The sequence below is a fragment of the Ananas comosus genome, linkage group 16 (assembly GCF_001540865.1).
Source record: "Ananas comosus cultivar F153 linkage group 16, ASM154086v1, whole genome shotgun sequence".
Lineage (NCBI taxonomy): Eukaryota > Viridiplantae > Streptophyta > Magnoliopsida > Poales > Bromeliaceae > Ananas > Ananas comosus.
The window spans coordinates 7948233-7970570 of record NC_033636.1 but is presented as its reverse complement, the minus strand read 5'-3'; the positions used below and the strand labels follow the sequence as shown (position 1 = coordinate 7970570).

Below are 22338 nucleotides of genomic sequence, written 5' to 3'. Positions count from 1 at the left end.
GGGATCTTTTTGTTTTCTCAAATTAAATCAATGAAATAATGCTTGTTTTGTCGTTTAGCATCTGTTTCATATGCTTTTATTGTTTCTGTGCTCTAATCCTAAGAAGGTAGGAAAATATAGTTTTGCCCAAAGTTTATGTTAAATATAAAAATATTTAAACACCGTTCTCTATTCAGTTTAAGCTTTTAGAGTACAAAGATTGTTTCACATGGTATCAGAGCTGGAGGTCCAGAGTTCGAGTCATGCCAGGCTCCTAATATTATTAATTTTCTCCCATTTAATTCAAATCCACGTCATGGGCTTACAAAAAGTCTCGAGCCCAGACGTGAGGGGGAGTGTTAAATATAGAAATATTTAAACACCATTCTCTATCAGCTTAAGCTTTTAGAGTATAACGGCTATTTCANAGTTGATCTAGAGTATTTGAAGTACCTAGAAAATAAATTTTACGATTTTTCGATATCATTTGCCTAGTGATCGAATGGACTTAAAATCAATAATTTTAACGGCCGTGGTGAGCCGGTTGCAAGTTTAACGGTGTAGAAATATCCAAATCACATGAAATTTTGATAGAAAATTCTTTATACCATATAAAACAAGATCAATAACTTTGATCTAAAATTTTAATGTCGTATCATCATATTTTGTAAGATTTTTATTTTCAGCCGTTGATTTTGAGCCACTTCGATCACTAGGCAAATGATATCGAAAAATCGTAAAATTTATTTTCTAGATGCTTCAAATATTCTAGATCAAGTCTAACGGAGCCGATCGTCGATTCGAAAGTCTGAACATTGAAAATAAAGTGAAAGCACGGAGCCCTCTGTGCTTCCATTAGCATCCAAGCCGCACTCTAGTGTTAATGCTATAGCTTTTTTGGGCTATTGGATCAATTTTAGTGGTCCTTATAAAGAAACCACCATTGTTGAACAAAAGACTTGTTTGAGTATTCCCAATTATTTATTTATTTATTTATTTATTTATTGTTCACCTTTATTACCTAACTTCTCTTTTCTAATTTTTCCAACTTATATTACATAATATGAAAATCAATAATAATAATAATAATAATAATAATAGGGTAAATTTTAAATACCATTCTGTAGTTTTATATTTTTTATTTTAGTATTCTGTGGTTTAAAGTGTATCAATTTAGTACCATATGATTTTATTTTATTTTTTTACCGGTCCTTCCGTTAACTTTTCATCAAACCCTATACAAAAAACTTCAGATACCTCACCTATAGTTTATCGAATATTCACCTTAGTACCATTTAGTTTTAACTTTGTTACTGATTTAACGAAAAAAATTAGTAGAGGGAATAACAAAAAGAAAAAAATAAAACTATAAAATACAAAAGTGATACACTTTAAACCACATGATACTAAAGTGAAAAAGTGCGAAACCACTCATTATGTTTTTCTATAATAACTAGTTGAATGTATGTGCAAATGCACGTAACAATTATTATAATTTATTTCAAATCAATATATATTTGTACCTTATATATATCCAAAATTTTACAATAAAAATTATATTTATAAATTAATATGTTATATTTTATTAGAAAATATTTACAATATCCTATAGTGTTCTTTTTTTTATATAAATCGAACATTTTTATATATTTTTTAATTTTTGATAAATCAAATTTAAATATGTGTTTTAAATTAAAAGCATCAAAATTTAATTCACATTTACTTTAAAATTTAAAATTTAATTTTAATTCACTGTAATAAAAAAATTAATTGTTAATTCAAATTTGATATCAAAAATTAAATTTAATTCATAATTTAAACTCAAATTTTAATTTTACTGTAAAATAGATTAGTATGAATGCTATTTTTTTAACAAATTGATTATAACCATTTATTTTTATTTAAGATATTTTTTAACAAATTGATAATAATCATAGAATTGAATTTATAGATGAATAGGAATGCTATTTTTTAATAAATTGATCATAACTGTTCTTATTTGAGATATTTTTTTAACAAATTGATCATATCCATTTATAGGGAATAGATTTTTATATATATAGTAGAGATTTATTAAATTGATCATAACCGTTCGTTTTTATTTGAGATATTTTTAATAAATTAATAATAACCATTCGTAGGGAATATTATTTTATTCTTTTTTAGATTCCGTCTGGCATTCTCGAAATTTCTATACGCTTTTATAGTATAGATAGATATAGATAATAAAGGTAAACTTTAAATTTTCGCACTTTTCCACTTTAGTACCATATGATTTAAAGTGTATCATGGTTTCATTTTTATCTTTTCGTCAGTTTTTCCGTTAATATTAATTTAAATTATATACAAAAAAAATTCATAAACTCCATCTAGATTTATCGAATATTCATTTTAATACCCTTTAGTTTTAACTCTGGCACTAATCTAATGAAAAAAAGAAAAGTAAAATTAATAACAAAAAATAAAAATAAAACTACAAGACACTAAATTAAATCCAATTTAAATTATAGAGTACTGAAGTGAGAAATTATAAAATCATAGGGAGTGATATTTGAAGTTTTTCCCAAAACTCATGCGCTAATGTTAGGGCTACGTGGGGCCCACGCGGCGCGCATCGGCGTCAACAACTGGGCGGGGGATTTTCACCCCCACCGCCACCTCACCCAACATTCGCACGCGAATCGAGAAGGAGTCGGCAAAAAGCAAGAGAAGTCCCTAGAAGAAGATAATATTACAATCACCCCCCTCTCCTCACCTCTCCTCCAAATTTTTTATTTTTCGGTACTCTACTGACTCCTCTCTCACTGTGCGGATCGAAACACTCCTCCCGTCTCAATTTAAATTTATCATCTTTCAATCCTCTCGACCATTTCCCGTCATTAGAATCCCCTTTTCGCGTCGGATTAATTCGACTAATTTTTCTTTTTTTTGGGGTTTTTGCGGCCGAATATTGCTCGTGATTGGCGTGTTTCGATCGAGGTGGATTTCTCGCTTTTCATTTTGATTTAAATATTTTAATTGCGGCTTGATTGGTTTGTGGCACGGTTGCGAATGGCAAACGAACAAAATCAAGGGCGATTTTGTTATATGTAAATTTTACGTAGGGAATTTTTAGGGTTAATTTAGTTAAATTTTCGGCATTTTGTTTTGTTATCATGATCCTACTAGCTTTGGTGCATCTTAGAAAAACCCTAAAAAAAATTGAATTTTGATGTGATCTTTTGTAGATTATTCATCAATTAGGATTTTGTTATATGTAATTTCACTTCAGGTATTAATAACGGAGTTGGGGATTTTTAGGATTTAAATTTGTTAAATGTTTGGTACCTTTTTAGTTATCATGATCTTAGCTTCGGCGCATCTTAAAAAAATTGAATTTTGATGTGATTTTTAGTAGATTTTTCATCAATTAGGATTTTGTTATATATAATTTTGCTTAGGTTTAAGCAACGGAGTTGGGAAATTTTAGGATTTATTTGGTTAAATTTTTGGCATTTTGTTTTGCTATCATGATCTTAGCTTTTGTTTTGGTGTGATTTTTAGTAGAATTTTCATCAATTAGAGTTTTCTAATATTGCGCAGGGAAATAATTACCAGTATGTTATATCCAATTTCCATTGTATGCTTCTCATTTTGTGCAAAATTCCATTTCAATTTTTGTATTCCCTTTTTTTTTTTGGTTCTTTTTCATTCTCTTGTAGTATAAGACTATAATTATACTGCTAATCAAACTTATTTCTATTGTTTTTCTAGATAATTTTTGAAAAAAGAAATGAGTGATACTGATGATCAGCATTCGTCGCATTCGTCGGGCGTAGGCAGCAAGCACAGGAAGCAAGAATTCAGTAAATATAATCTGTACAAAGATTCATCCCCCGCGAATGATCTTTGGACAGACGGTCTTCTTTGCGCTTTCGAGCTCGTCAGGAGCCACCGCCGGCCGAGCCCGCATAGAACCGACCCCCTGATCCACCGCACGCAGCAGCGTGATAACGGAAACGGTGTATCAGAACCCAAAAACACGAATCCGCGGGGTGTTTCGGATGGCACTTGGGTTCCGATTGGATGGTCTCGGATTTCGGAACTGACGCGGAGGGTCCAAACCGATGCTCGCTGGGCGTCTCAGCAGATAGACGGTACTACCGATGAGGAGGAGGATTATACCGTGGCCGACGTGGCCGCTCCCTATTGGGAGCGGCCGTCGGGGCCCACTTGGTGGTGCCACGTGGTCGCGGGCCATCGCTCCGTCGATGCGTGGCTGAGCAATGCTGACTGGTTGCATCCGGCCATCAGAACGGCTCTCAGGGATGAGAATCGGCTGATCAGCGAACGGATGAAGCATCTTTTGTATGAGGTGATCCTTTACTAGTTTCTCTTTTTTTTGCGTATTTGAACCTCTACATGCTCTTCATGAAGAGATGATAGCTACACTTAATCTTCTTTATTAGTGGTAAATGCTAAATGCAAATAAAGAACTATTTTTCTGACCATCACAGAATCTTATCTGGTCGGAATAGTCGTTATTCTAGCATTATATCAGTTTCGATATCTTAGTAGAGGCCGACTAATCTTAGTAGGAAGATATACTATATATTATTTTCATTGAATGTAATGTTTAAAAAAATGTTAGTTCTTCAACCAATTTGAAAGGTTGCAGTGTGATGTACTCGCTTAAAAGTAAATATTTATTCAGTTTTGTGTCTGTATATATGTTCATGTTATGAATTTCGAAAAGCATATAGTCTAGTAATATTAATTGGATGTGGGTGGTGTTAGCTATTCAGGTCCCAGTTAGGGTGGCAGGAGGGCTGCTGTTTGAGCTCTTGGGTCAATCCGTTGGTGACCCATTTCGCGAGGAAGACGACATACCTATTGTTCTTCGATCTTGGCAAGCGCAAAAGTTTCTGATAACCGTGATGCATGTGAAAGGTTCTGCATCAAACATAAATGTGTTGGGAATTACCGAAGTTCAGGTAACTGTCGGAATATATGCATGAGTAGCACTTAATTTCATTGGCTTACTAATTTAGTAATTTTATAACATATAGCTGGATTCAGTGCAATACTTACTACAGTGACGCAACTGCGCAGGAACTTCTTCTTGCTGGTGGAAGTCAAGCACCTAAGTCCGTTCATGAAGTCATAGCGCATTTAGCTTGTCGTCTTTCTCGATGGGATGATAGGTAACTTTAGATAGTTTTAGCTCCTGCAACTCATCACATAAAGAGGAAAGATGTGCTTACGCCTTAGTATTCCTGATTATTCATCATGCGTTGGTTTTCAGATTAACAATAATCTTTACTGAATTCATGTAGCTCATGTTGCAATTTAATTTGAAGAACCACTGTATACGTCAGAGCTTTCTTACTCACACTACAGTTGTTGGCGATTGCTGTATAAGCGAAAATACGCCACACACACCTTATCCTTAAAAAATAGAAAAGGGATCCTGCTCAAACCTGTGGGAATAGTAAGACCTATTATTAGATTTGTTATCTTATCTTTCATAAGTCGAAGATATATTTTTCATTTTTATACTTACATATTTTCCTGTACATATTTTCCTGTCTTAAGCATCTTAAATCTTATCATCCGTTTGTCCTTTCATTTGCATTTTGCTATATGAATGCCTTGCTAAAATATATTTTGCGGTCATGCTTCAGATTATTTCGCAAGTATGTATTTGGAGAAGCAGATGAAATTGAGTTGAAGTTTGTGAATAGGTACTAACTTTATGATTACAAGATGGTTTAGTTCTTATTTAGTGTGTAGTAGCACTTAATCTACGTTATACTCTTTTCATTGACTGCCATTAACAGGAGGAATTATGAGGATTTAAATCTACTCAGCATTATACTAAATCAAGAAATTAGGAGGTTGGCAACGCAGGTTTGTCCACTATTTTGATTTTTGTGCGTGAAAACGTGAATAAAACTTTTTCTTTTTGTTTTGAGGAGATAAGACAACATCTTTAGAGCAACACTTGTGTTAGGTCATCAGGGTCAAGTGGTCGCTGCATGCACGGGAAGAGATTGTATTTGAGCTTCTCCAGCATCTCAGGGGAAATGCCACAAGAAATATGCTAGAAGGTATTAGAAAGAGTACAAGGGCTATGTTGGAGGAGCAAGAGGCCGTTCGTGGTCGACTGTTCACAATTCAGGATGTCATGCAAAGCACTGTTCGCGCATGGTTGCAGGTATGAAGACATGAATACAGCTATTTTACACACACACACACACACACACATATATATAGAGTTGAGCTCCTGTTCTTTAAAAGTACAGGAGCTCAACATGCTTGTGATTTTTTAGTCGTTGGATTGCCTCAAGATTCATGCAGAAAGGAGACTTAACGTGTTTGTGATTTTTTAGTCGTTGGATCGCCTCAAGATCCGTGCAGCACTAGTAAAGGAGACTTAATGGGACACACCATTGATAGTGCTATACAGATCTTGATGTAATCTGACGGCTAAAAAATCACAAGCACAAATGCTTATGTACTGTTAAAAGCACGGGACCTCAACTCTATGTACACACACACGCACACATATATATGAGTGTCTGGGTGTTTGTGTTTATAGGTAAGAAAATAAGATTTTGATGGTCGCTGATGAAAATTGAGATTATATAGGTATATATTTATAAATAAGTGATTATTCAGGGTGGTATGTATGTAAATATCTCAGAGTAATGCAACCATTGTATTCTATTGTGATTCAGGACAAAAGCCTTCGTGTTACCCACAATTTGGCCATTTTTGGTGGCTGCGGCATGGTCCTGTCGATAATTACTGGTCTTTTTGGGATCAATGTGGATGGAATACCGGGAGCCCAAAATACCCCATATGCTTTCGGCTTATTCTCAAGGCTTCTCTTCTTTCTAGGAATAATCCTGATTGGGGTCGGCATGCTGTATCTTGGGTTACAAAACCCAATCACCGAAGAAAAGGTCAAAGTGCGGAAGTTGGAACTACAACAGCTGGTTTCGATGTTCCAGCATGATGCGGAAACTCATGCCAAAGTTAGAGATCATCTCAGCAGGCAAAATTTATCTCCAACTGCTGCTGACGTCATGTCCGAAGCTGGATATGTTCTTATTCCTTAAGACTGGTAAGTTCCCAAGCTTTGAGTTATCACAAGTTGAACTGCAAATGGTTCATTTGATCATTTAATGTCCTGGACAGTACACTGAGAACGAGCACAATTGCGGGTTGCAGCTTGGAGTTTAAAAATTTAAAATAAATTACGTGAATAATATGCCTGTTTCAACTAACCGCCCAGTCCTATTTCTAATTCGTTCTCCTTAACGACCGTACCAAGATATACTTGTAAAAATTGTCTACACATTAAGAAAGAAGAGGGGTTAAAGTAAATGCGAACGAAAATAGAACTGGATGGTTCATTGAAACAAATAAATTATGTTCATGTAGTTTAAAATGTTAGCCTTTTGAAGTTACAGGTGATGATCTCCAACCTCACTGATGTTCATGGGGTTCATAGCAGATTTATTCCTTAAAATTTAAATCTTTGTAGTTTGATGGAATTGTGTTTGGCAAATTCATACAAATTAAACCAGTAAAAGGTGCCTACTATTAGCAAGAGGATTAGCTCCTTGACTCCTCTTTTGAAACTGTGACAGGGCATCAGCAGAAACCAATTGTGCCATTTGAAGTCTGGACTCTTCGAGACACGGCAAATACGACTGTCAGGTGCAGTTCCCCTTTTCCGGCTGCGATAACCCAAACGCGAATGTGCATCAAGTCCTCGGTCGGGAGTGCTCCAATTTTATCGCTGCGCTGCCTCCGTAATTCGTGTAAACTTTTCTTACGAATCGGCCCTTTTGGCCTCGGCTAGTATGCAAGTTTATGGTGGTTATCAGACAAGAATTTTTTTACCTATTTGCGTGTATGTGAAATTATTGAAGTTCTCTGCTGAACTCAAAGTGAGGACTGAAATCAGGAAATACTAACAAGTGCCACATTTGAATGTCTCAACCTTTGTTATTCATATCTTGGTTGTAAACAGTGACTTAAGTGACTCCATGTGCAATTGTAGAGAATCACTGCACAGAATAATGCATTGTTGTTATTTGCTGGTTATTCTGATGTTCGAAAATTCGAACCCCTGTTTGGGCATTTTTTAAAAAAGAACCAGGTTTTTTGTTACAATAGTGTGTTTGATAATTATAAGCCGAAAAAAATATTATAAAAAAAATAATCCTAAAAAATATTATAATTGGCTAAATGATCCTACTAAAAATATTTGTGAAATAGCCCTCCTGCGGGGGTGTAATTTTCTTTTAACGGTGACTGATTCATGGTCATTATAATTTCTAACTAAAGCGGTGAATCATTTTTGAAGATTATTTGTTATAACTTTTTAGATTGTTAGAATTGTATATTATTTGTTGAAATTTTTATATGGTTGTTAGTATTATGTATGAGAAATAGAAAAAAAATCAGATTGTTAGGATTGAATGTAGGTAATTAGAATTTTTGTTTGATTATTAGAATTATATGGATAAATTATTAGGATTTTTCAGAGTGTTAAGATTAGGTGTGATTTGTTGAAATTTTTATATGATTATTAGAATTATATATGAGAAATAGAAAGAAATGTTAAATCATTCATTATTTTGTATATTAAGAAAAAGACGGTGAATGATTTACTGTTTTTATGAAAAATTTGGAAGGCGGTGGTAAAATATTTTCTGCCTTCATAAATGCGGTGTAATGATTTACCGTTTTTAAGAAAAAATTTTACCGTCGTGCCTACACAACAAAAGAATAGTTAGTTTGTCAAAAAAAATTTCATAAAATTATTTAATTAAAAAATTTTATAGGGTGATTTCGAAAAAAATAAAAAAAAACCCCTTTAATGAATCATGAACCTAGAACTTAAAAAATTAATGAATCATGAACCTAGAACTTAAAAAATTTGAAAAAAAAGTGAACAAACTAGTAGAGGAAATAGTTGGTACACTCTCATCATTATCAATTTTTACATCATGTTACAAAATCCCACAAATAGCTCCATTCCAACCAATTAATCTCTCTCAACCAATCACAATCCAAACAATGTGACAACACCGACGAACCAGACCCCAACCCGAACCTGAACCCGACTCACTTGCCAGGCACGAAGTTGGTGGCGTAGGCCCAAGCATTGTTGTTCACCGGGTCGGCGAGGTGGTCAGCCAAATTCTCCAACGGCCCCTTGCCGGTCACGATTGCTTGCACGAAGAACCCGAACATCGAGAACATGGCCAACCTGCCATTCTTGATCTCCTTCACCTTCAGCTCCGCGAAGGCTTCCGGGTCATCCGCCAACCCTAGCGGGTCGAAGCTCCCTCCTGGGTAAAGTGGGTCGGTCACCTCACCGAGGGGACCGCCCGCAACCCGGTAACCCTCGACGGCGCCCATCAGAATGACCTGGCAAGCCCAGATTGCTAAGATGCTCTGCGCGTGGATCAAGCTCGGGTTGCCGAGGTAGTCGAGCCCACCTTCACTGAAGATTTGGGCTCCGGCTTTGAACCACACAGCCTCGCCGAATTTGACACCGTTGCGGGCCAAGAGTTCCGGGAAGACACATCCCAAAGCACCCAACATCGCCCACCTACAAAGAGAGAGAGATGACAATTTATCGAACACGTCATAAAATTCTCTTTTTTTTTCTGGATCAAAACATTAATAGACCTAAGACATGGATTTAAATTAAATGAAAGAAATTTTGGTAGAACTCAACGACACTTTTTCTGATACACTAAAATCACAATTATTTCAAAAAAGCCTAAATAGTTAGAGACCTGTGCTGTAATATTTTATGTTCGACATTAAATTGTCTGAATTGTCACCCCTACCTGCAGTGGATGACCTCGAGCTCGCGGTTTTTGGCAAAAGTCTCGGGGTCGGCAGAAAGCCCCGCAGTGTCCCAACCGTAGTCGCCAGGAAACTCGCCAGTGAGGTAGGACGGGGGCTCCCCAGACAACGGGCCCAAGTACAAAACACGGTCAGGGCCGTACCAGGGGCTACCGGACGACGCAGCCTTGGGCTTCGCACCCGTCTTCCGCATGGTGACACGGCCGCCGCCGACGGATGCAGCGGCGGGGAAGAGCTTCAATGCCTCGCCGGCGAGGGAGGGGGAGGAGAGGGCCATCGTGGCGGCGGCCATTTCGGGGGATATTTTGGGTGTAGTGTTGGAGGAGGTGGAGTGTGTTTCAGTGTTGTGAGGAGTGTATGGGGTAGTTTTGGGGGTATTTAAAGGGTGTGGTTTGGGGTAGAGAGGGTTGTTGGGAAATCCGGGGCTTTGATCTCATTGGTGGATGGAATTTGAGGTGGTGTGTTTTGGGTCGGACACGTGTTGAGTCGGACACGTGGCGCAGTGTGAGCCCCAACCACAACTAGGGTTGAGATTTTTTGGTTCCTTTTGTGTGAGTTGTGGTTATGATCTTTTTTGCTGAGTGTTGATTGGGTGTTGCAGATTTTTTTTTTTTTTTCTTTTTAGCACTTATCTTTGATACTTTAATTCCCTTATAATAGTGTGTATAAGTTATTTTTTATAATAATAATAATAATAATAATAATTTTTGTGTGTTCTATTTGTGAATGCCGTGTTTAGATATTGGAAAAAATTTGTTCAGTAATAATTTTTTTTTTTTAGTGATTAAAAGTTAGAAATTTGATTTTTGCTAACGTGTTTCGCAAGTTGATAAATACTGTTGTACAAAGGTGAAAACGTATAGAATTTATCTTAACTATGAACAATTTTGAGTATCAATTTCTCAAAATTGTTCATAGTTCATAGTTCATAGTTAACTATGAACTATGAACAATTTTGATTTGACTATGCAGCATTTCAAAATTTCGATTTTGCTATCTAAACTCTCAATTTGTTTGATTTAGGTCAGTCAACGGTACTTCGACTTTAAAATTTAAATATGCTGTTTATATTTGCAAATTTAGTAAGTATACTTAATACAATTTTTGGAACTATAAATTTATTAAAGTAACAATTATCTTAAAACGTGATGTGTGCGCTGTTCATCTATACATTTTAAGTGCGATGGGTATTGATTTTTTAGAATTGTTGGTTAGCGTTTATAATCTACAAATACAAGAAGAATTTTTTAGAAAATAAACATATAAAGACCTCTTGAACTTTAGCATTTTAGTATGTTGCCTCTCCTTGACAAAGTTATCAATTGAACAGTTGTTCCGATCACATATCTGATGCATAATTTTGTATAACATTTAAAATACTATAATTTTTTTACTTCTTGTTATGGTAATTTAATATCATTATTGAAGAAAAATATGAATTTACTTTCAATTTATATTCTTTTTTTCACGTGCTAGAAATAAAAAAAAAAAAGATTTTTTGTGTTTTAATTTAAAATGCTTACAAGATTATAGGCAACAAAAACGACCAAAATAGTTGTATAATTAGTAACATAGATTGATCTGTTTGAAAAAAGTGCTAAACTTCGGTGAGTGTTTTTTTTTTAAATAATATTTCTAAAAATCATCATGCGATTATACGATAAAATTGATCTGCAATCGATCTATACAATCTAACTTTTATTAAAAATTTAGATAAAAATGTGTAAAACTTATCTTCATTATCACTTAGGCTTCGTTTGGAATTGTGAAAAAATTGCATTATGTGCGTGAGAAAATACGATAGAAAAATACTTTTTTTTTGTAGGTAATATTGCATTCCGCATATCGTGATGTGTCGGTTACAATATATTTTCTGCAACTCCACCGGAAAACGCAAAAACATATCCCTATATACTTTAACCCTAACTCTATTTTATTTAATAGTGCCAGATAGGTCTCAATACCAAACTAAGCCTTATTTTGGTCTAACTAACTGACCTTCAAAATTTTAATTTTATTATCTAATCTCTCAATTTATTTAATTTGAGTCAGTTCAAAATTTGAATAGCCCGTTTATCCTTACAGACTTAGTTTATATATTTTACGCAACTCACGTAACTATAAATTATTTAAAATAAGTAATTAGCTTAAATTTTGTATTCAAAGAGCCATCAAATTACCGAATCAAGTAAATTAAATATTAAATATTAAATTAAAATTTTTAAAAATTAGATAGTTAAATTAAAATCACCTATAAATTTATATAAATTTTATTCATTTTTACCTTAATTTTAATTAAAAACTAAGCCGTACTATGCGTTCACGGGTTACTGGGATTAGTGCCACGCCCAGTGGGCTCGTGTTAATAAAACAAAAATGTTAAATATCAAATAATTTTTTATGTTTAGAATAAGAAATAAATCCTCATTTTAAGCAATATGTGGAATCTTTTATAGGTTTTGATCAATTCCTGTGTAAGTAATTTTCTTTTTTTTTCATTCTTTGTAACGGCTCCGTTACAAATATCATATTTCACATATTGTAATAAGTCATAATTACATATGTTGTTATATTAGTCCTAAAATTATTTATTAGATTTTTTTAGATTGTTAAGACAATCATGGATTGATTATTAAGATTTTTTAGATTGTTAAGATTATATGTAATTTTTTAAATTTTTTATGTGATTGTTAAAATTTAATAGTCGCTCCTACATGACAAAAAAAATACATGACAAAAGAAAATTTTGTTTGCCAAAAAATTTAAAAAATTATTTATCCAATTAAAAAATTTTATATGATCATTTTGAAAAAAAAAAAGTCCCCTTTAATGAATCATGAACCTAGATCTTCAAAAATTTGGAAAAAATAAAAAAAAAAGGAGCAAACTAGTGGAGGAAATAGTTGGTACACTCTTATGATCATCAATTGCATTAATTTACATCATGTTACAAAATCCCACAAATAGGTTTATTCCAACCAATTAATCTCTCTCAACCAATCTCAATCCAAACAAAGTGACAACACCGGCGAACCGGACTTGAACCCGAACCCGAACCCGAACCCGAACCCGAACCGGACTCACTTGCCGGGCACAAAGTTGGTGGCGTAGGCCCAAGCATTGTTGTTCACCGGGTCGGCGAGGTGGTCGGCCAAATTCTCTAGCGGCCCCTTGCCGGTCACGATTGCTTGCACGAAGAACCCGAACATCGAGAACATGGCCAACCTGCCATTCTTGATCTCCTTCACCTTCAGCTCCGCGAAGGCCTCCGGGTCATCAGCTAATCCTAGTGGGTCGAAGCTCCCGCCTGGGTAAAGCGGGTCGGTCACCTCACCGAGGGGCCCACCTGCAATCCGGTAACCCTCGACGGCACCCATTAGAATGACCTGGCAGGCCCAGATTGCCAAGATACTCTGTGCGTGGATCAGGCTCGGGTTGCCAAGGTAGTCGAGCCCGCCTTCGCTGAAGATTTGGGCTCCCGCTTTGAACCACACGGCCTCGCCGAATTTGACACCGTTGCGGGCCAAGAGTTCGGGGAAGACGCAGCCCAAAGCACCCAACATGGCCCACCTACAGACATACAGAGAGAGAGGTGACAATTTATTGAACACGTCACAAAATTTTTCATTATTGATAGGCTTAGGACGTGAATTTAAAACAAATAAATAAAAGAAAATTTTGGTAGACCTCAACAGCTTTTTTTTTTATACACTGAAATAATGTCTATCTCTATAAAAGGCTTAAATAACTAGAGAACCGTGTTGTAATATTTTATATTCGACATTAAAGTGTCTGAATTGCCGCTCTTACCTGCAGTGGATGACTTCGAGCTCACGGTTTTTGGCAAATGTCTCAGGATCGGCAGAAAGCCCTGCGGTGTCCCAACCATAGTCACCAGGGAATTCGCCGGTGAGGTAGGACGGGGGCTCCCCAGAGAGTGGGCCCAAGTACAAAACGCGGTCAGGGCCGTACCATGGGCTACCGGACGACCCAGCCTTGGGCTTTGCACCCGTCTTCCGCACGGTGACACGGCCGCCGCCGACGGATGCGGCGGCAGGGAAGAGCTTCAACGCCTCGCCGGCGAGGGAGGGGGAGGAGAGGGCCATCGTGGCGGCGGCCATTTCGGGGGATGTTTTGGGTTGAGTGTAGGAGGAGCTGGAGTGTGTTTTAGTGCTCTGAGGAGGGTATGGGGGTAGTTTTGGGGGTATTTAAGGGGTAGGGTCGTTATCTGGGGGAATCCGGGGCTTTGATCTCATTGGTGGATGGGATTTGAGGTGGTGTGTTTTGGGTCGAACACGTGGCGTAGTGTGAGCCACAACCACAACTAGGGTTCCAAAAATTTTACATGTTTTTGTATGAATTGTGGTTATGATCTTTTTTGGCGACTGTTGATTGGGTGTTGCAGATTTTTTTTATGTTTTTAGCACTTTTCTCTGATATTTAACTTGCCTTATAATGGTGTGTATAAGTAACTTTTTGAAAAAAAAAAAAAAAATTTTCAAATACCACCTATGTGGTCTTGTACTTTTTCACTTTAGTATTCTGTAATTTAAAGTGTATCAATTTAGTACTATGTGGTTTCACACTTTCTCATTTTAGTATTCTCTGGTTTAAAGTATATCAATTTAGTATTCTGTGGTTTCATTTTTTTTCTTTTCGTCGGCTCCTCTATTAATATTTCTTTAAATTATATACAAAAAACTTCAGGTACCTTATCTAGGTTTATCGAATATTCACTTTAGTACCCTTTAGTTTTAACTTTGTCACTGATTTAACGAAAAAAAATTAGTGAAATGGATAAAAAAAAAAAAAGAAACTAGAGTGAGAAAGTGCGAAACCATAGGGACTAACATGATACACTTTAAAACACAGGGTACTAAAGTGAGAAAGTGTGAAACCACAAGGGGTATTTGAAGTTTATCAAAAAAAAAAAACTTTTGTGTTTCCTATTTATCAATGTTTAAATATCAGAATAAATTATTTGATAATAATTTTTTTAACTCATTTTGGTGATTAAAAGTTAGAAATTTGATTTCGTAAACATATTTTGCGAGCCGATCAATACTATTATATAATAGTAAACACTTAAGGGACTTACCTAAATGTATGGATCATTTTGATTTAGTTACATAATTTTTTTTAATTTTGATTTACCATCCAACATTTCAATTTATTTAATTTGAATTAGTCAACGGACGGACCGTCCTTAGAGCAAGTGGCAAAAGGCTTGGTGGTTGGTACCCGAGCCCCAAGTTCGAATCCTAACTGATTCACATTTCCAGCTAAGTTTATTTCTAAATGAAATAAACGAAGCGGATAGCATGCTACCTATCTCTCTCTCAAAAAAAAAAAAAAAAAGAATTAGTCAACGGTATTTTGACTTCAAAACTTGAATGCGTCGTTTATTTTTACAGATTTAACATATTTTATACAATTTTTATAACTATAAATATATTAAAGCAAATAATTATCTTAAAATGTGATGTGTGCGCTATGCATCTATACATTTTAAGTGTGATGGACGGTGCGCCCTTTCTTTCATATCGACATTTTAGAATTGTTGGTTAAAGTTTACGATCCACAAATACAAGAATAATTCATTAGAAAAAAACAAAGCATAAAGACCTCTTGAACTTTAGCACTTTCGCATATAAGCGTCCGAACTTTTAATTTTGATAATTAGAAATCTTAAATGTTATCAAATAGTTTAATAGGTCCCCTCTCCTCGAGCAAAGTTACCAATTGAACAGTTGTTTCAATCAAATATCTTGCACATAATTTTATATGAGTGTGGCTACTATGCTATCGGAAGCACGGAGCCTTCCGTGCTTCCAGCTCGTTTTCGATGTTGCGACTTTCTTTATAGGTTTAGTGCACTTTAAAACTATCTTTTAAGAAATATGATATATTTTGTTCTAGTTATAGAAACTAAATTTTAAAATTACAGTATAATAATGTAAAACATTCTAAAAATAAAAGTTGGCAACTAAAACTCGGGGAAGCAAGTGATTCGTTTATTATAGCATTTTAGTATTTTAAATAAAAGATCCATGAAGTTTATGAGATCTAGTTCAAATTGCCTCGGCTAGCTGCTAAGNTTATAACATTAAAACACAACAATTTTTTTTTTACTTCTAGTTATGATAATTAAGTATCATTATTGAAGAATAATGTGAATTTACTTTTAATTTATATTCTTTTTTCCACAAGCTAGAATTTTTTTAAAAAAGATTTCTTTGTTGTTTAATTCAAAAGGTTTATAAGATTATGCGCAACAAAAGCAACCAAAATAGTTGTATAATTAATAACTTAAATTGATCTGTTTGCAAAAGTGCTAAATTTCAGTGAGTGTTTGGTTTTTTTTTATAATATTTCTAAAAATTATCATGTTAGTATTGAAATCTTTGCTAATTTATGCGACAAAATTGATCTGCAATAGATCTATACAGTATAATGTTTTTTTTAATTTATTTTAGATAAAAATGAGTAAAATTTATCTCAACTATCACCCATTTTGATCTAACTAACTAACCTAATTTTACTATTTAATCTCTTAATTTATTTAATTTGAGTCAGTTCAAAATTTGAACGGCCCGTTTATCTTTACGGATTTAGTTTATATATTTTACGCAACTTACGTAACTATAAATTTATTAAAATAAATAATGAGCTTAAATTTTATGCTCGAAGAGCCATCGAATAATGGAAATCAAATAAATTAAAATATTAGATACTAAAATTAAAATTTTCTAAAATTAAATAGTAAATTTTATGAACTTTCACCTTCATGTAAATAGGGATGCAAACGGGGCGAATATGGGGGCGAACCCTCCCCGACTATCAAAATCCCGCCCCGTCTCCCATCCCGAATTCGTGACGGGTTAAAAAATATATCCCATAATCCGTCCCGCTTCGTAAATCGCCTCCCGCGCGCCCCGCCAACTAATATTTTTTATAAAATTATAATATTATTAATACTTTAGAAAATATAAATTAATATTTTAATAATATTATATGTATAATTAACAATATTAATTATAAAAATAAAAAATATTAATCACAATTCATTTCAAATGCATGAGAAATAAGAGCACTAATTTATTTGTATTTTAAAATTTTTTTATAAATACTTTATTTTTTAGAAATATAAATAATTTTCGGGACGGATCATAACGGGGTAGATTCGGGATGGATTTGGGGCGAGTCAAAATTTCTTTCGTTTTCTGCCCCGAATCCGTCTCAAATTATAAAATTTACCCAGTTTTTTATTCCGAATTTACCAATCCGAATCCGTTTGCATCCCTATATGTAAATTAAAAACCAAGCCGTACTATGCGTTCACGGGTTACTGGGATTAGTGCCACTCCCAGTGGACTCGTGCTAATAAAACAAAAATGTTAAGTATCAAATAATTTTTCCTGTTTAAAATAAGAAATAAATACTCATCTTAAGCGTTATGTGGAATCGTTTAGGTTTTGATCAATTCCTATGTTAACTATTGTCTTTGTTTTTTTTTCCTTTTTTTTTCTTTTTATTTTTTGTAATGGCTCCATTTGAGGTTTTATTTTTATTTGAAATATTATCTCCTTTCACTAATTATTTTCGTTAAATCAGCGACAAAGTTAAAATTAAAGAGTACTAAAGTAAATTTTCAATAAACTATAGATAGGGTATCTGAAGTTTTTTTGTATATAATTTAATGAAAACCTAACGGAGGGATTGACGAAAAGAGAAAAATAAAACCACATAATACTAAATTGATACACTTTAAACTATAAAATATTAAAGTGAGAAAGTACGAAACCATAGGGGTGGTATTTGAAGTTTACCCAAAATTATATANACTTAGGTTTATCGAATATTCACTTTAGTACCCTTTAGTTTTAACTTTGTCACTGATTTAACGAAAAAAAATTAGTGAAATGGATAAAAAAAAAAAAAAAAAAAAAAAAAAAACTTTCCCAGTGTAGTTTAGTATATTATTTTTTTTTGAGAGATAGGTAGCACGCTATCCGTTTCGTTTATTTCATTTAGAAATAAATTTAGCTGAAAATGTGAAGCAACTAGGATTCGAACTTGGGTCTCGGATACCAACCACCAAACCTTTTGCCACTTGCTCTAGGGACGGTCGGTAGTTTAGCATATTATTACTTTGCTGTTCTGCGACCTAAACAGTTTCACTTTGTTGCATTAAGTAAGATGCACTAAAGTGAATTATAATTTTCTCGAACCACATGTAGCAAAATAAAATACTTTAAACTACAAAATAACAAGCTTAAACACGGAAAAAACTATAAACGACTAATTGAAGTTTTCTCAAATTAATTTTAAAGACGAACAACTCAGCTTTTCTTAATGAGTCCTCATGAATTTACTATTCAATATGGTAATAGAATTTTAAAAATCAAATGTAAAACAAATTATACTGCTTACCAAACTGTGTTTATCAAATTTTGCCGAAAAAACGGGCCCACAAAAAAAGAGAAAAAAAAAATGACCGTTGATGCTCTGCGCGCCGATATCCCTCTCCGTAACTTTCCGTCCCCATGCTCACTGCAGAACAAATTTTAAGAATCAAATGTAAAACAAATTATACGACTTACCAAACTGTGTTAATCAGATTTTGCCGAAAAAAGAGGCCCACAAAAAAAGAGAAAAAAAAAAACGACCGTTGATGCTCTGCGCGCTGATACCCCTCTCTCCGTTACTTTCCGTCCCCACGCTCACCGCAGAGTCCCCCTCATCTATCTCTCCTCTCGCTGCTCGCACTGTAACAAAAAAAAAACAAAAACAAAATAAAAAAAATAAAAGAAAATTGAAAGAAAAAAACAAACAAAAGCTGCAAAAATATAGCCGTTGCCGTAGACATAGCCGTTTCATTATTCTCCCCCCACCACCACCTTTTTAAATTTAAACCCTCACCCCTTTTCACCCTCTCTATCTCTCTCTCCTCCCTTTTCACCTTCCTTTTTTTTTCATTCACCACTTCACCCCTCTCTCTCTCTCTCTCTCTCTCTCTCTCTCTCTCTCTCTCTCTCTCTCCATTTTTATCACCATTAATTGTTTCTAACAAGTTAAAGAGAAAGGATATATATATATTTATATATATATAATGGCAAGAAGAGCAGAGGCATTGAACATGGCATCCATGTTGACACTCTCTTTGGCTCTGCTCCTACTCTCTCTCATTTCAGGTACTAACTATTCTTTGTTGAAAGAGGGTGTTTGGTCTCTTGGGGAAATTTTTTTTTTTTTTTGTAAAAATTAAATTGTGGAAAAAACAGTATTTTTTTTTTCAGCTAGAAAATTATTATTATTGCAAATAATTTTTAGGAAAACTGGCGCCTTCTTAGTGATCACCTAAGTTGAATCTTAAAAAATGGTTTTGGATTTTGGGTTTTGGGATTTCACTCTCTAGTATATGTATATGTATACTGTTTTATTTTTTAGTATTACTTTTTTTTAGTACAAGGGTAAATTAACTTTATTAACATTTTATATTATTTTTTTTATCAATATATATATATATTTATTTATTTATTTATTTATTCATGGGCTTATATACCTTCATTAACTTTACTTGACAGGAGAAACCATGAGACCAGTGCAGGGACAGGTAAAATCTCTCTACATTTCCCACACTCATCATTTCCTATCACAAATTAATTACCATCTTTTTGTTATCTAAATTTAAATCTAATAAATAACTTATATGAGTAATATAGCTTTGGTACTTCACATGATAAATATCAAATAAATCATACTATACGCATCGACAAAAATGAAATCTCTATCCTCGTGATTCGTAACTATTGCCCAATTAAAGTATCCCGTATCAGTATCGAAGTCTAATTATTTTATATTTTTAGCTATGTTCCTTCCTAACAAAAAGGTACAAAAGTAGATAATGTTGTTATCTTTCTCGCGAGATATAAACATTTCATAGAGACCGTCTTCGAAGTATATAAGACGTTCTTGTCCACCGTCCATCATGCGATCTGTACGGATCTCAAAGAATAATAAATGGCAGATAAAACTGTCTTACTATAAAGATGCTCTAGTCCACCTTCTTCGTCTTTTAAAAGATTTACAATAAATCTTCTTTTTTTTTCCTTTACAAAAGATACATCTAACTATTAGTCATTGATACCGTATTCTATACATACATGATCGTATGTCACATATACGCATAAATACGATTTGTTTTGCAGCAGCGGACGTATTGCGTGGCGAAGCCGTCGACGGACGAGGCGACGCTGGCGGCGAACCTGAACTACGCGTGCTCGCAGGTCGACTGCGGGGTGCTGCAGAGAGGGGGGCCCTGCTTCTACCCAGACAGCCTCATCTCCCACGCCTCCGTCGCCATGAACCTCTACTACCAGTCCCGCGGCCGCAACGCCTGGAACTGCTACTTCCGGAGCTCCGGCCTCATCGTCACCACCGACCCCAGTGAGTGCAGATCGATCGATCGATGATCCTTCTTTCGCAACTCTTTTTCCGGTCTATCTTTGCAAGGGATAGACTACTACCGTTTAGTCAATCCCGCTTCTGCTTCTGCTTTCAGCTAATGGTCATATATATATATAAGAAATTCTAGTGTGACATTACACTTTTAAGCGGTCATCTATTTTGAAACTACTCGTCCTATGTTTAACCATCTAATCTTTTAGGCCTAGTCGCTATCCAAAATACTACAATCAAATTAAAAGATTTAGTTTTATTATATTTTAGATACAGAACTTTTCTGAAACTGTCACATTTGGATTCTCTATGTGGCAAATAGCTGGAATGAGATTTAGTCGTAGATAGAAACAATTGAGGGGATCTTTGAATGGTGCTTACCCCAAAAGTACTGCTTATAGAGTATTTTAGTTAGGAATTGCGTTGCCGGAAACATTTGTTTTGTGTTTTGTAAGGTCCAGAAAATTTAAAACGTTTTCAATCTTTTTTTTCCTCCAATACTATAAAATTATTACCAATTTTATAGCGTTATAAAAGAAAAGATTGAAAATACTTTCGATAATGTCTTGAGCCTGGATCCAAAGTACAATTATACAGGCTTTATATACCACAATCCTTTGCTAGGGTTTAGCTGCTATTATTTTTAATAAAAATAGACGCTTAAGATTAATTGGAGATTTTGCTTTTGTGATCTGGAAATTAATTAACTGTTTTTGCTTCTCACTACATCAAAGCTTCGAACTTTTGTGTTTGCCGGTGCTTCGTCAAAGATTTTTGCGATTGAAAGTTGAAAAACCCAGGCCTGGTTGGTCTTATTTCTGCTTATGACTCTGCTACTGCGGGAAGCTGTTTGGAATGTATACTATAATTTAAAATAGTTATATTTAAACAACACTGTTATATAATTTTTGGCAGAGACAAACAAATTCTTTGTATAATGAATACTGTTTTTTTTTTTTCAATAATAATAGCATTTTGCTGACATCTGCCATGTCTGTCACTGCTGCAGGTTTTGGTGGCTGTGCCTACTGATGCAGCAGAAGAGAGCAAAGCAAATTAATGGTAGTAAGAAAGAACAAGTGGGCCCAATAGGTTTTATGTGATGAGTTAATTGGAGTGGAGTGCTTAGTTTGTCTCTCTTTTGGTTTTTGATTTGGAGTAAATATTGTAACTGAGTTGAGTGCATGGAAATTTTATCTGATATATATGAAGTTAATTGGAAATCTTAATTTGTCTTCTTTTCATGCTCTTTGAACAAGTTTTTTTTTTTTAAAAAAAAAAAAAAAACTTTTTGAATTTAAATTTTTATTTTTACCTCTTGTGCCCATGAAATGATGAATTGGACTTACAGGACACAAGGAGAAAGAAATTAACAATGATGAAAAAATTATTCAATAAGGATTTGATTTATCAATGCTTCAATTTTTTTGATGGAAAATGCGGAGTGCGGCTGTTACAATTGTACCTTTTTTTGTTTGATTTTGTGCAGCTGCAACGGTCACTATTTTTTTGTTTTTTCTTTTTGTAACCTATATATATATATATATATATATAGAGAGAGAGAGAGAGAGAGAGAGAGATACAGAGAGAGAGAGAGAGAGTAAAGAGCAAAGAGTATGGGAGTATGGAGGGAGGGGAGAAGAGGACTAATCATTGAGCGGCAGGAGCCGGTGGAGACACAGAGGGGGACGCTCGGTGTAACGGGTGTATGTCCCCGGCTCCGTCGCTGACGCGTGGGGCCCGCCCGTGATATGCAGCGGAGGCGGGCGCGGGCGCGGGCACATGGGGCGCTGGGTCCCGCACCGCTTCGCCCTACTAAAGGTGTCGACCGCGCCATTGGGCGAGGAGGTGTTCGTAGGTAGGAAAAGGCCACCGCGGTTGGTGGGAAATTGCCGGTTTGCCACTGAAGGGGGTAAAGAGAAGGAACACGGCGAGCGCGGTTCGGGTGTGGTCCCGGATCCGATGGGCCCGGCTCGCGATGGGGATGTTTCGTGGGCCGGGTCTAGAGTGGGGGGGGGGGGG

The 22338-nt window shown here is 35.0% G+C and overlaps 3 protein-coding genes across 5 annotated transcripts; 2 read left to right on the top strand and 1 right to left on the bottom strand.

Annotated features, from left to right (window-relative positions):
* On the top strand, positions 2646-7986 carry LOC109722245 (zinc transport protein ZntB-like). Of its 2 annotated transcripts, none has more exons than XM_020250201.1 (9): positions 2646-2760; positions 3733-4333; positions 4764-4952; positions 5071-5162; positions 5643-5702; positions 5799-5868; positions 5972-6175; positions 6699-7087; positions 7617-7986. In XM_020250201.1, the coding sequence occupies exons 2-8, from the start codon at positions 3752-3754 to the stop codon at positions 7080-7082; spliced, it is 1581 nt and encodes a 526-aa protein (XP_020105790.1). In that variant the 5' UTR covers positions 2646-2760; positions 3733-3751; the 3' UTR covers positions 7083-7087; positions 7617-7986. The 2 variants fall into 2 exon arrangements, with proteins under 2 accessions (XP_020105790.1, XP_020105789.1); XM_020250200.1 differs by having other exon boundaries at positions 2675-2958.
* LOC109722102 lies at positions 8936-14053 on the bottom strand. The gene is made up of 4 exons (XM_020249986.1): positions 13666-14053; positions 12937-13425; positions 9837-10280; positions 8936-9592 (listed from the first exon to the last, which is right to left on the bottom strand). The coding sequence occupies exons 1-4, from the start codon at positions 13974-13976 to the stop codon at positions 9103-9105; spliced, it is 1734 nt and encodes a 577-aa protein (XP_020105575.1). The 5' UTR covers positions 13977-14053; the 3' UTR covers positions 8936-9102.
* LOC109722243 (major pollen allergen Ole e 10-like) lies at positions 18864-21545 on the top strand. Of its 2 annotated transcripts, none has more exons than XM_020250199.1 (4): positions 18864-19049; positions 19443-19471; positions 20070-20304; positions 21326-21545. In XM_020250199.1, exons 1-4 carry the CDS (start codon positions 18968-18970, stop codon positions 21346-21348), a joined length of 369 nt encoding a protein of 122 aa, XP_020105788.1. In that variant the 5' UTR covers positions 18864-18967; the 3' UTR covers positions 21349-21545. The 2 variants fall into 2 exon arrangements, with proteins under 2 accessions (XP_020105788.1, XP_020105787.1); XM_020250198.1 differs by having other exon boundaries at positions 18868-19049; positions 20067-20304.